The 13,115-nt window shown below is 44.8% G+C and overlaps 1 protein-coding gene across 2 annotated transcripts in view; it reads left to right on the top strand.

Moving 5' to 3' along the window:
* DCTN4 (dynactin subunit 4) overlaps positions 1-13,115 on the top strand; it is a 778,985-nt gene that overhangs the window by 360,950 nt on the left and 404,920 nt on the right. For both annotated transcript variants that reach the window (XM_044069397.1, XM_044069396.1), the window contains one exon: positions 4,399-4,511. In XM_044069397.1, coding sequence (XP_043925332.1) covers positions 4,399-4,511 — 113 coding nt within the window. The remainder of the gene's footprint in view (positions 1-4,398; positions 4,512-13,115) is intronic.

The raw sequence follows: 13,115 nt of genomic DNA, 5'->3' as shown, positions 1-13,115 counted from the left end.
CATGTTGAAGTACCAGCAGCATATTATGGAACTAATTAAACAAAAAATGATGATTCCTGATTGTGCAGAAAATAAAGATTTACAAGAGTTAATGCATTCTGCAAACCAAGTTGGTAAACATACTTTGCAGTGTGGTTTTGATGCCTTAGAAGCATCTTGCAGGACTGCTGTCACTGGGTCTGTTCTGAGAAGGCATGCTTGGCTGAAGGAACAAATCTTGCCAGATCATGTCAAAGCAAAATTACTAGATGCTTCATTAAACCAAGAATGTTTGTTTGGCACAAAAGCAGAAGACGTTCTTAAAAAGATGGAGGAAAAAGCTAAATCTATGCAAACTGTTAAAGATTTCTTACAGGTACAGCCACCTAGATTCAGTAGGCATTGGCCTTCAAAAAACTGGTCCTTTCCAGTCCCTCCCAGGCCTTCTCAGTCCAAACACAGGGGCAACAGACCATAAAGACCTTCCTCCACACCAGTAGGCAGAGGCCCAAAAGCAAGTACTTTCTCTTCTCAGTATCAGGGCTATTCAACCTGTTCCAACAGAGCAAAGGGGACAGGGTTTCTATACCAGACTGTTCCTGGTGCCCAGAAAAGAGAACTCTCTGCACCCTATTCTGGATCTGTCAATTCTCAACACCTTCCTGGTGGTACCAAAGTTCAAAATGCTTACACTCCAGAAGCTGCTTCCTATGCTAGCCAAGGACTCCTGGCTGGTCACCTTAGACTTAAAAGAAGCTTATCTGCACATTCCCATAAGGGAATCTTGCAGGAAATATCTATGTTTCAGGGCAGGCTCTGTGCACTATCAGTTCTCTGCACATCCCTTTGGCTTATCTACTGCGCCCAGGGTATTCACAAAGTGCCTGGCCCCAGCCATTGCATACTGCAGGCAGAGAAACATTCAAATTTACCCATACTTGGATGATTGCCTGATTTAGGCGGGCAGTCAGGAATTGCTGCTTCAGCACCTAACATTTGTAAAGAGACTAATTACTTCTCTGGGGTATACCATCAACGAAAAGAAATCACATCTGGTACCCAGCCAAACGATTGTATTTCTGGGAGCAAGCTTGAACACACCTTCCTAGATGGCATTCCTCACTCTAGAAAAGCAGGTTTATTTGACAAATACTTCGAACTACTGGCCACCCAAACCCAGCTATCTGCAAGAAAGATACTGCACGCCCTAGGGTTCATGTCCTCATGCATTCTTCTAATTCCAAATGCAAGACTGCATATGTGGAAACTTCAGTGGTACTTAAAAAGTCTCTGGTGTCAACATTCTCAGGACCTGGAAACAGTGGTTCCTATCATTCCTTGCCTAAGGACAGAGTTCCATTGGTGGACAGAGGCCGGCAACCACAACAAGGGACTCCCTTTCACTCAACCCCCCCCCCACCACCACCTAAACCCTGACAACAGACGCATCAGACTGTGCATGGGGGGCTCACATGGCAGGCAAATGCATTTAAGGCATATGGAGCCCAGGACAAATGCGCCTGCATATCAATCAAAAAGAAATGTTAGCTGTAGAGAATGAACTGTGATGGCCTTCAAATACCTTATACTTCCAGGACAACTCTTGATAAAGACAGACAACACCACAGTCATGTGGTACATAAACAAGCAGGGGGGAACTCATTCTTACCCACTCTGCAGGTTAGCCATGGCTCTGTAGAACACGGCCTTGAGCAACCAAGTGCACCTGCAAGCTGAATTCCTGCCAGGCAAACAAAGTTCACTGGCAGACGACTTAAGCAGAAATCTAATGGACCCATATGAGTGGAAACTGGAACCCATCTCATTCAAGCTTCTAATCCACAGGTGAGGGACACCAGAGATGGACCTCTTTGCTTCCCCCCAAAACAGTCAGTTGACCAAATTTTGCACCAGAACTCCCCAAAGCCAAGCATGGAAAGCAGATGTCCTATCCTTTACATGGAAAAACTCTCAATCTATGCCTTTCCCCCTCTGCCCCTCCTCTCGAAAGTACTGCTCAAGATCAGACAAGACAAGCCAAGGACAATCTTTTTTGCACCAGACTGGCCACGCCAGCACTGGTACCCAATTTTATGCAGTCTGACAACAGTGCCACCCTGGCACCTGCATTAGACCCCCCTCTCTGCTGTCCCAGCAGGAGGGCCAGATTTTGCATCCTCAGCTGCAAACCCTGAACCTGGCAGCCTGGCTTATTCCCTGAATACATCACCAGCAACCCTCAGCAAACAAGTGCTGGATGTCATCCTTGAGGCCAGGAGGCCTAGTACTAGGAAGTGGAAAAGATACTGTTCTTGGAGCCAGTCTCAGGGAAAGGACACAGCCGTGCCCACCTTACCTCAAATCCTAGATTATCTAGCAGAGTTGCTCCACAAAGGCCTATCCTTCTCATCAATTAAGATTCATGCCTCTGCCATCTCAGCTCATTACAATACTGAGCCCACCCCTCTTCTCTCACCCTCTGATCAAACAGTTCCTGAGAGAAGTTAATAATTTAAGACCCCCGAGGAGAGCTGTCACTCCTGCCTGGGACCTTAACTCTGTACTAGAGAAGCTCACACTCCCCCCTTTTGAGCCTGCTGCTACAGCAGAGTTAAAATTCCTCTCTTGGAAAACAACCTTACTTCTAGCCATCACTTTAGCAAGAAGAGTGTCTGAGTTACAGGCCCTTTTGGCTATGGAACCCTTCATTATTTTCCATGCGGACAGGGTTTCCCTCAGGACTAACCCATCATTTATGCCCAAGGTGGGATCCAGTGTGGCTTTAAACCAATCCATCCATTTACCAACCCTTTTTCCTAATCCCCAGAATAAAGGGGAAAGGATCCTGCACTCCTTGTACATGCGCAGACAGCTTAGGTTCTACCTTGACTGGACTAAACCCTTCAGAAAATCTGACCAGCTGCTAGTCAGCTTTGCCACAGGGGCAGAGGGCAAGGCCATTTCAAAGCAAACCATCTCCAAATGGATAACACACTGCATCCATTTCTGCTACAAACATCATGGAAAACCTACCCCACAGGGGATCAGAACCAATTCAACTAGGGCTACCTTAACTTCTACAGCATTTCTCAGGGGTGTCCCTACCAGGGACGTCCTGGAAGCTGCAACCTGGAGTTCAGTACACACCTTCACCAAGCATTACCATTTAACTATCTTTTCTAAATCCAGAGCTGGATTTGCTACAGCAGTCTTACAAGGCCTGCTAGCCAGCCCTAGTACTTCTGCCTCCACCCTTCCTCAGCTTTGGGAATCAACCCAAATGTGATGACTGCAACAATGAAACACGAAGAACATAGTACAGTTGTGTACACTTACCATAAATGTAGATGTTCGAGTATATTCACTGTTGCAGTCCTGGTTACCCTCCCTTCAGCCCCCTGACTTTTCTATACTTTCTACCTATCTTCTTTTGGCCATATCTTATGGCAGTGGTATTTACTTTTTACTGGAGGTGTTCCACACCATGTAATTGCTTCCTGTTTTGGGGGCTCCTGACATCTGGGGCAAGAAAAACTGATGTAATGGCATCGGCTGCATGTTTTATACCCCTGATAACCTGACGTCATGGAAGAGGCGACCGCATCCGACAAAAAAATCCCAAGACTCTGGTATTCGGGCCTACTGAGGGCTACCTGCAGGCAGATAGCCCAAATGTGATGACTGCAACAGTGAATACACTCGAACATCTACATTCATGGTAATTGTACACAACTGTACTTTCCCTGTCATATCATCAAAGGTAGCTTTGACTGAAAGAAAAAACAGCAAGTTAAAATGACTGAATGTGCTTTTGACTGAAAGTACTTTTGACTGAAACTTCATTTTGTCAAAAAGTGCGTTATGGCATTTTTGGTGCCATTTTTGGTCATAGGAGTAATTTAATAGATTTTGTGTAGATTGGTAATACCCACTGTCACATTGTACCCCAGGATGTCTAGATAATTCAGTTTGTGTGCCATCACCGATTCATTGTGTGTAGCAATTTCATCTTTTCTCCACAGGTGTACAACTGTGGAGTTAGTATATGTAATCAAGGGGGGATGGGGAGTGCAGAGGGTATATGTAGTTAAGGGGGAATGGGGGGTGCAGAGAGGCTTTCCCCGTACAAAAAAAGCTTTTCACGGTATGTGTTGTGTAGAAAACTTTCTACAAAATGATGCGTCAGTCAAAAGTACTTTCAGTCAAAAGCACATTCAGTCATTTTAACCTACTGTTTTTTTCTTTCAGTCAAAGCTACCTTCTGTGATGTAATAGGGGACCATCTGTACACAGTTTCAATATTGATAGAAAGTTTTATAACATCTGTTATTTGCTTCTAGGTTGTATATGATTAGAGTTGTTATATCAGTATATTTTTCTTTGATTTTCATGACTGCTTTTGCTGTGCCTTTTCTGTAGCCTAAAGGAAGGAGAAGATCAGAAAGAAATAAAAATTGAACTTGCACAGGCAGTTGAGGAGGTGGAACCTCTCCCTGAAGACTATTATATTAGATCAATTAACCTGACAGAGGGTAAGTGCATTTTGAATCATTTAAATTCATAGGCTTATCTAATTTTTAAGAAATCTAGAATATAGAGTCTTGTAGTAAGTAGGGGCATCTAACTACTGTATCTTGTTAATTTTATTTATAACTTCTGATCTGTAACTTTCTAAACCAGTTTTAACCAGCCATAACCAGGCTAAAAGACTTCTGAAAAGCTAACTACAGCCTCCTAAGGGAGAGTATCAGTAGCTTCACACCACCACCACCCTCAGTGGATGCAGACAACTGTGCTGAACAGTACGCCAATGCAGTATACAAGCACCTGTACAACAGCATGGACTCAGCCATACCCAACAGAACTAAATCCTGCTCCTCAAGGAAACACAAACCTGTCTGGTGGACATCCTCTGTCAACAGGCTTTACAGCAAAAGGAAGAAACTGTTGTCCAAGGGCAAAAAGGAACACATTCCAAATTGGAAAAACTCCCTCCTCAGCCTCAACAAGCAAATTAGATCACTAGTGAAAACCTCCAAAGCCAATTATGAATTGAAACTAGCCTCCGAAACCAAGAGAAACCACAAAGCCTTCTTCAGTTACATCAGGATCCTCCATGGCAAAGTCCAGGTTTATTCTGAATTAGTACTTAATGGTACCAATCCGCAGTGGTGGTGCTGCGGTAGCATTGTCGCCTCACAGTAAGATGCTGTCCGGTTCGATTCGCAGCTAGAGCGTCTTCTGTGTGGAGACATGCGTGAATGGGCGTACCTTCGTTGAAGGTTGTGCATCAGAGCTGGTAACTCGGCACGTAAAAATCAACTACCAATCATTAGTGTACCGGAGTTCCGCTGTGGCGACCCCTAACCGGGAAAAGCCGAAAGGCACAAAGTACTTAATGGTACCACTTACACTGATCCTGTTGACTAAGCGAACCTGCTAGCAGATAGGTTCAGTGCAAACTTCAGCCCCCTTTACCCCCAAAGGCCCATTCGACATCCCATATACTTGTCCCGTACCTCACATCTCCATAAATCACGTGTTAAAGACCCTATCCAAGGCAAATAACACAGATTCCATGGGACTTGATAGTATCCTAGGCTGTATTTCGCACCATCTCCAGCAAGAATTAGCTTCGCCATTGAGCACTCTATTCAACCACACCCTGAGTACAGGTTTCATTCCATCAGAGTGGAGAACTGCCATTGTCACCCCCTTGCACAAAGATGGTGCCACTACTGACCATGGAAACTATCGCCCAGTTAGCTTGACAAGTCTGATCTGTAAAGCCATGGAGCGTATTGTTATGGAGCTCATAAACAAGGACATAGGCAATCTCCAAGCACTTGACCCCACCCAGTTCAGATTCATCAAGAGCAGATCTTGCCTGTTGAATCTGGTTGACTTCTTTGAGACTCACCAAGGCCCTGGATGAGGGAAAGTCAGTATATACAGCTTACCTTGACTTGACCAAGGCCTTTGACACAATCCCCGACACGGGAATCATCAAAAAGTCAACACAACTTGGCATAAATCTCTTATCTCATCAGGTGGATGGCCAGGTGGCTCACCTATAGGACCCACAAGGTGAAATTAGGCACCTCCCCCTCTGACAGTAGACTTGTCTGTAAGTGGTGTTCCCCAGGGATCTGTCCTGGGACCCCTACTGTTTGACGTCTGCTTCTCAGAGGTTCAGGCAAAGACAAAAGGCCTGTGGCTGACCAAGTTTGTGGATGACTGTAAGTTGGGTGCTGTCATTGACTCCCCAAATGATGTTAGCATACTGCACGAGAGTCTCACAGCAACAAATGACTGTTGCCAAAGTCATGGCCTTCAGTTAAATTAAAAAATATATATTATCATACCATTCGGCAAAAACATGGCCCATACTGATTACCACATCAACAGCAACCCCCTAAGCCCACACCCTGTGGTGAGAGACCTGTGTACTCAAGTTGACAACATTCTCACATTCAGATATGTAGCGGCAGTGGTCAAAAAAGCCTTTTACTTGGTTCATCTCATAAGTAAAGAGATTTCATCCAGAAAAAAGGAAAATATTACCTCTCTCTACTCCTCCCTCATTAGGCCAATAATTGAGTATAACTCCCTGTTTGGTATATATCTCTCCAAACTGCTGCTCTAAATGGAAAGGCCACAGAAATGCCTCACAAAGTGAATCCATGGCCTCCAACACCTGTCCTATGCAGAAATCACTATCACTCTACTCAGTATTGGTATCATACAGATTACTCAGAGGTGATCTGTGTCTCGCCTACAAGGCAATATCGGACCCTAACCTACTAGAGATGCTTTATATCCGCAAGTCAAATTTCTCATGTATTACCCGCTCGAAAGGACTAAATCTAATATGCAACATATCAAAACCTGCTGGAGAGACAGGTTTGTCTTCCAGAGGCTGCCCTGTGTCTGGAATAATCTTCCCGTACATGACAAACAGAGCACCTCGCTGACCCTCTTCAGGTGCAGCCTTGATTGAGTGGATGGGAAAGCACAAATTTGTCCCAGGGGTTCTACCTGTGTGCCTCATCGACAGGGGCGGCACATGCTAAGATTTCTTTTTTGGGGATAAACTCTTGGCTACTCTTGTAAGGGCCCCAGGGCCATTAGCCTAGTAACCACCTATGATCCTGTGAACATACAGTTTTGCATTTTCACTGATATGCTTTCCCTCATCAGCGAAACTAGGTTTGTAGTACATCTTCATAGTGCCATCAATGAAACCAAGCATTGGCATCTGATTCAGACAGACTTCATTTGGTGTATCTTTGGTCAGACTTAAACTGCTGTAAATCTATAGTCCATTTTTGGTGCAGCATTTATGTAGTGCATCAGAGCTGCTGCTGCTGATCTTGAGCATTGCATGCAGCAGGGTTGTTTGCTTGTGTGGAATGCTCCCTGCCATCTTTATTTTCTTTTCGCAGCTCAGCATGTTTGACTGCTGAGCAAAGTTTCAACTGCAGTACTCTAGTTAAATGTATTTCTTACGTGTGTAATTTATGCTGTGCATTTGCTCAAGGTATGATTCATAAAGGTGTTATGCAGTTGCATAAGATTGCTGTATACTACAAACCACATAGAAGGTTCTTGTGCAGTTCAAATACATCTAGAATGTAGGTAAAAACTATGAGTACTTAAACTTTAAAAGAAGTATACCTACACAGTACATGACCACAGCAAGGAGTACTCAGTTCTACAAATAGTTATGCTGTCTTGTGCCCCTGCAGAAAGTGACAACCCACTGTTCTAGCAAAGCTGAATCCCCTCTTTAATATATTATGCAAATAAGACCTGTTCTGCAGTCCTGGCCTCAGAAGCTGAAACTTTCCTGAATTGTGGCATGTCAGGACTGCAGAGCTAGGGCCAGAAACAATTGATGTTCATCGTGTTACCCTGCTGCAGTCATCACACTTGGGGTTATCCTGCCGTCAGGCGGTCCCACAGTCGGCCCGAATTCCAAAGTCTTGGTCCGGCGTCGGTTGCTGTCGCTTCTTCCCTGACGTCAGTGCGCCAGGGGTATACAAGTGGCATCCGACGTCATTTTCTTTAGTCTTTTTTGCCGCGCGGTGCCCGAAGCAGAAGCAGTTCGCAAGTGCCGGTCGGCCGACACCTGAGATTTTCATTTTGAATTTCAGTCCGAAGTCTTCAATAAAGCTAAGTACCCCGTTGGGGAACATTTTCTTGCCTCAGTCCGATGTCAGAAAAAGTTAACAATTGCATTTCTTGTGGGAAGCAAATACCTCATAAGGACTTCCACTCCTTTTGTATTCCGTGCCTAGGCCCAGACCACGACGTCACAGGTTGTCGGGTTTGCACTAGGTTTAATAAACAAACTATCAAACGCCGTTTTGACTTCGCACAGCATTACTTTGGTAGGAAATTTAATTATATCATGCCGTCTGAGCAGCTGACGAATGCTACTCATAAAAAACGCAAGGATAAGGACAGGCAGCCTAGGAATAAGCCAGACCCCGAGGCCTCAGTTGGGCCTGTCGCCGGTTCTCCGCTTTTCAGTGAGGCGCCTACGCAGCCCCTGACGACTGCAGAACTGGAACCCCAGACAGCTGCGGTGTCTACTAGGCCGACGCAGCCATCTACCGACAGCGGAGCAGAACTAGACACCGGTGTAGTGGAAGCACCTTCAGTTGCAGAAGGTGTCTTCAGACCGACTACACTCACCATTAAATCTTATGCTAAGCTTAAAACTCCTTTAAAACCTAAGAAGTCTGTACATCAGTCTACAGTTCAAGGCCCCATGCCTAAGAAACAGATGCTTAAGATGGCTGAAGATTTGATTACCCTTATCAGGGGTCCCCATCCCCCTCCTGATAAAAGACCAAGACAGGAGGAGGATTATGCATCCTCTGACGAAGTTTCTCTCTCCTCAGATTCTTCTGAGGAACAGGATTACACTTTTCCACCTTATGAAGATTCTGATGCTGAAGACTCTATTCCCTCAGCATCCCCCCTGAAGACTACTCTTTTGGGGAAACTTTACATACTATGAGGGAACATTTTCACTGGGAAGGCCAGGATTACTCAGATTCTAGGAAAAGGCTCTGAGAGTTCCTTTTACTACCCCAGCACACACCTATTGCTATCCCTGCTGTTTTAGATATTGTGGATGATGTTTATTTAGAGTCTAGTTTAAATCCAGACTCTCTACCTCCTGCTCCAGCCAAACCAGACAGATACTACAGAGTACCTGACTCACACAAATTCCTTTATAAAAGCCCTGTAGCTGACCCAGAAACCATTTCCCAGGGTCCTAAGGGAGCAAAAGCTTCTATGGCTAAAAATCCTGTGCCCTCTGAAAGGGATTCCAGAGCCCTAGATAGATGGGGAAAGAAAATATACACCTCAGCAACTCTGGCTATGAGAGCATTAAATTTCCAGTTTCACATGTTGAAATATCAACAATTCCTAATGTCTCAGTTAAAGCAAAAAATGAGCACACATTCTGAACAGCCTGAGTTGAAGGAAATGCAGGATCTGTTGCATGCAGCTGAACAGGTGGGCAAACGTACTTTACAATGCGGATTTGATTCATTGGAAGCTTCCTGTAGAGCTGCTGTTACTGGCTCTGTCATACATAGACATGCTTGATTAAAAGAACAAACCCTCCCTGACCATGTTAAAGCAAAATTATTGGGTGCATCTTTACAGCAGGATGTATTATTTGGTGCCAAAGCAGAAGAAGTTTTAAAGAAAATGGAGGGTAAGGCAAAATCTATGCAAACGGTCAAGGATTTTTTGCAGGTACAACCCCCTCGCTTCAGCAGAAATTGGCCAACAAAAAACTGGTCCTTTCCAGCTTCAGACAGATCACAGAGGGGCAAATACAGATGCCCAAGGGGCAGAGGTCAGTCACAGGGCCCTTACAAACCTCGCCAATGGGGTTCTGCTACCCAGAAAGGAGGAGAAGACAGGCCCCAAGCTAGCAGAAGACAAACACAATGACTCTATCCTCAAACTACCAAGCAAATCTCTCCTGGCAACTCCCTTGGGAGGAAAACTAGCATTTTTTGCAGACAACTGGCACATCATCACAAAAGACAAATGGGTTCTAAACATTGTCTCTCAAGGATACAGATTCCACTTTCATACCTTACCAAGCATCAAAGGAATGCCAAACCTGCCACCAAATCAATGGGCAGAGGCACAAAAACAAATTACAGCTCTCATGAACATGAGCAATTCAACAGGTACCTACATGGGAGCAAGGACAAGGATTTTACTCAAGACTCTTCCTAGTCCCAAGAAAGGACAAGGCATGGAGACCCATTCTGGATCTTTCAATTCTGAACACCTATATGCAAGTACCAAAATTCAAGATGCTAACACTACAGCAGCTTCTTCCCATGCTGGGCAAGAATGCTTGGCTAGTCACTTTGGACCTCAAGGAGGCATACCTGCATGTCCCTATCAGACAAAATTGCAGAAGATACCTCCGCTTCATTGCAGGTTCAACGCATTATCAATTCTCTGCACTGCCCTTTGGCTTATCTACTGCGCCCAGGGTCTTCACAAAATGCCTGGCACCAGTAATTGCATACTGCAGACAAAGAGGAATTCAAATATACCCATACCTGGACGACTGCCTTATTCAAGCAGAAAGCAAGGACATTATTTTAAAGCATCTGGCATTTGTCAAACACCTTCTAAGTTGCCTAGGGTACACAGTAAATGAAAAGAAATCAAAACTAGTGCCCTCACAAAACATAATATTCCTGGGTGCCAGCTTGAATACAGCAGCCCAGATGGCTTATCTCTTGCCAGACAAGCAACGACAGCTGTTTCAATATTTCAAAATAATGGCAACAAAGATCCAACTCTCTGCAAAAAAAATTCTGCAGGCCTTGGGATTCATGGCATCTTGCATACTACTAATACCATTTGCAAAACTGCATATGAGGAAATTACAATGGTACCTGAAAAGTGCATCATCTCAGCGCAGCCACAGCTTGGAAACAACGATACCGCTCATTCCCTGCCTTCAACAGGAGTTTCTATGATGGATGTCACCTCAACAAGGGTCAGCCTTTTACCTTACCCACAGCCAGGCAAACTATGACAACAGATGCATCGGACTATGCCTGGGGAGCACACTTGGCAGGGCAGTGCATTCAGGGCAAATGGACTACAGATCAGAGACATCTGCATATCAATCAAAAAGAAATGCTAGCAGTACAGAATGCCCTAACAGCTTTCAAGGACCTTCTACACCCAGGCCAACTAATAATAAAGACGGACAATACCACAGTCATGTGGTACATAAACAAGCAAGGGGGCACACATTCCTACCCTCTATGCAGGCAAGCAATGACCTTGTGGAACACTGCATTATCTTACCAGGTTCAATTACAAGCACAATTCCTGCCAGGAAAGAAAAACACTTGGCAGACGACCTAAGCATAAAAATCATGGATCCACACGAATGGAAACTAGATCCACAAGTATTTGCAATGATAGCTCAAAGATGGGGACACCCAGACATAGATCTGTTTGCAAGCCCCCACAACCACCAACTTCAAAAATTTTGCACAAGGACCTTCCATCCACTAGCTTGGAAAGTGGACGCCCTCTCATTCAGTTGGAAAACATTAACAGTGTATGCCTTCCCTCCACTGCCTCTTTTCGCAAAGGTACTGCTGAAAGTCAGATTAGAGAGACCACAAATGATACTCGTTGCACCAGACTGGCCACGCCAGCATTGGTATCCAATTTTAAGGAACATGACCCTTGGCCCACCATGGATTTTGCCACAAATTCCTCACCTGCTCACCCAGCGAGACACTCAGATTCTACACAGCCAGCTCAAGACTTTAAACCTGGCTGCATGGCAAATTACCTAAACAACCAGCCAACACCTTTATCCAAAGTGGTTATGGATGTCATTCTGGAGGCCAGGAGGCCCAGCACCAGGAAAACATATTCAGACAAATGGAAAAGATTTTGCGCCTGTAACTAGGCTAAAGGCCTAGATCCCCTTGATCCAAACATCCCACAGATTCTACAATATTTAACTGAGATGTTACACAAAGGACTTTCCTTTTCATCTATTAAGATCCACGCCTCAGCAATTTCAGCTCATTACAGCACGGATCCTCCTTTATTCTCACATCCACTCTTAAGACAGTACCTCAGAGTGGCTAAGAACTTAAGACCACCAAGGAGAGCTCCAACACCTACTTGGGACCTCAACTTTGTTCTGGAAAAGCTTACATTGCCGCCCTTTGAACCAGCTTTTTCAGCTGATTTAAAATTTCTTTCATGGAAAACTGCCCTACTACTAGCAATAACCTTAGCTAGAAGAGTCTCAGAGCTACAGGCACTAATGGCAGTGGAACCTTTCCTCATTTTTCATCAAGACAGAGTCTCTCTACGAACTAATCCTTCCTTAATGCCAAAGGTGGTATCCAGTGTGGCCATAAAGCAAACCATTCACTTGCCCACCTTCTTCCCAAATCCCCAGAACAAAGGAGAAAGACTCCTGCACTCTTTGGACATTCACAGGCAATTACGTTACTACTTGGATAAAACTAAGGCTTTCAGAAAAACTGACCAGCTTCTGGTAGCCTATGCTACAGGATCACAAGGAAAACCTATCTCAAAACAGACCATTTCAAAATGGATAGGGCATTGCATACTGTTCTGCTACACACATCATGGGAAACCAGTACCTGCTAATATTAGTTCCCACTCCACCAGGGTTACAGCTACATCAGCAGCCTTTCTCAGGGGAGTGCCAACCAAGGATATTCTAGAAGCTGCTACTTGGAGTTCAGTGCACACCTTCACGAAGCACTATCACTTACCTCTATACTCTAGAGCTGGTTTTGCCACTGCAGTTCTGCAGGGCTTACTAGCTTCTTCTAATCCTGTTTGACTCCACCTCTCATCCTTAGCTTTGGGATTCAACCCAAGTGTGATGACTGCAGCAGGGTAACACGATGAACATAGTACAGTTTTGTACCTACCATAAATGTAGATGTTCAAGTGTTCACCCTGCTGCAGTCCAGGTTACCCTCCCTCCATCCCCTCTGAACTAGCTGAACTTATCTATACCACTCTATCCTATGCTACCTCTGTGGTGTATTTGCTTGTGCCTAATG

This window comes from Protopterus annectens, chromosome 4.part0, assembly GCF_019279795.1.
Source record: "Protopterus annectens isolate FY-2018-M chromosome 4.part0, PAN1.0, whole genome shotgun sequence".
Taxonomy (NCBI): domain Eukaryota; kingdom Metazoa; phylum Chordata; order Ceratodontiformes; family Protopteridae; genus Protopterus; species Protopterus annectens.
The sequence above is the reverse complement of the archived record's forward strand: the minus strand, read 5'-3'. Positions and strand labels throughout refer to the sequence as shown.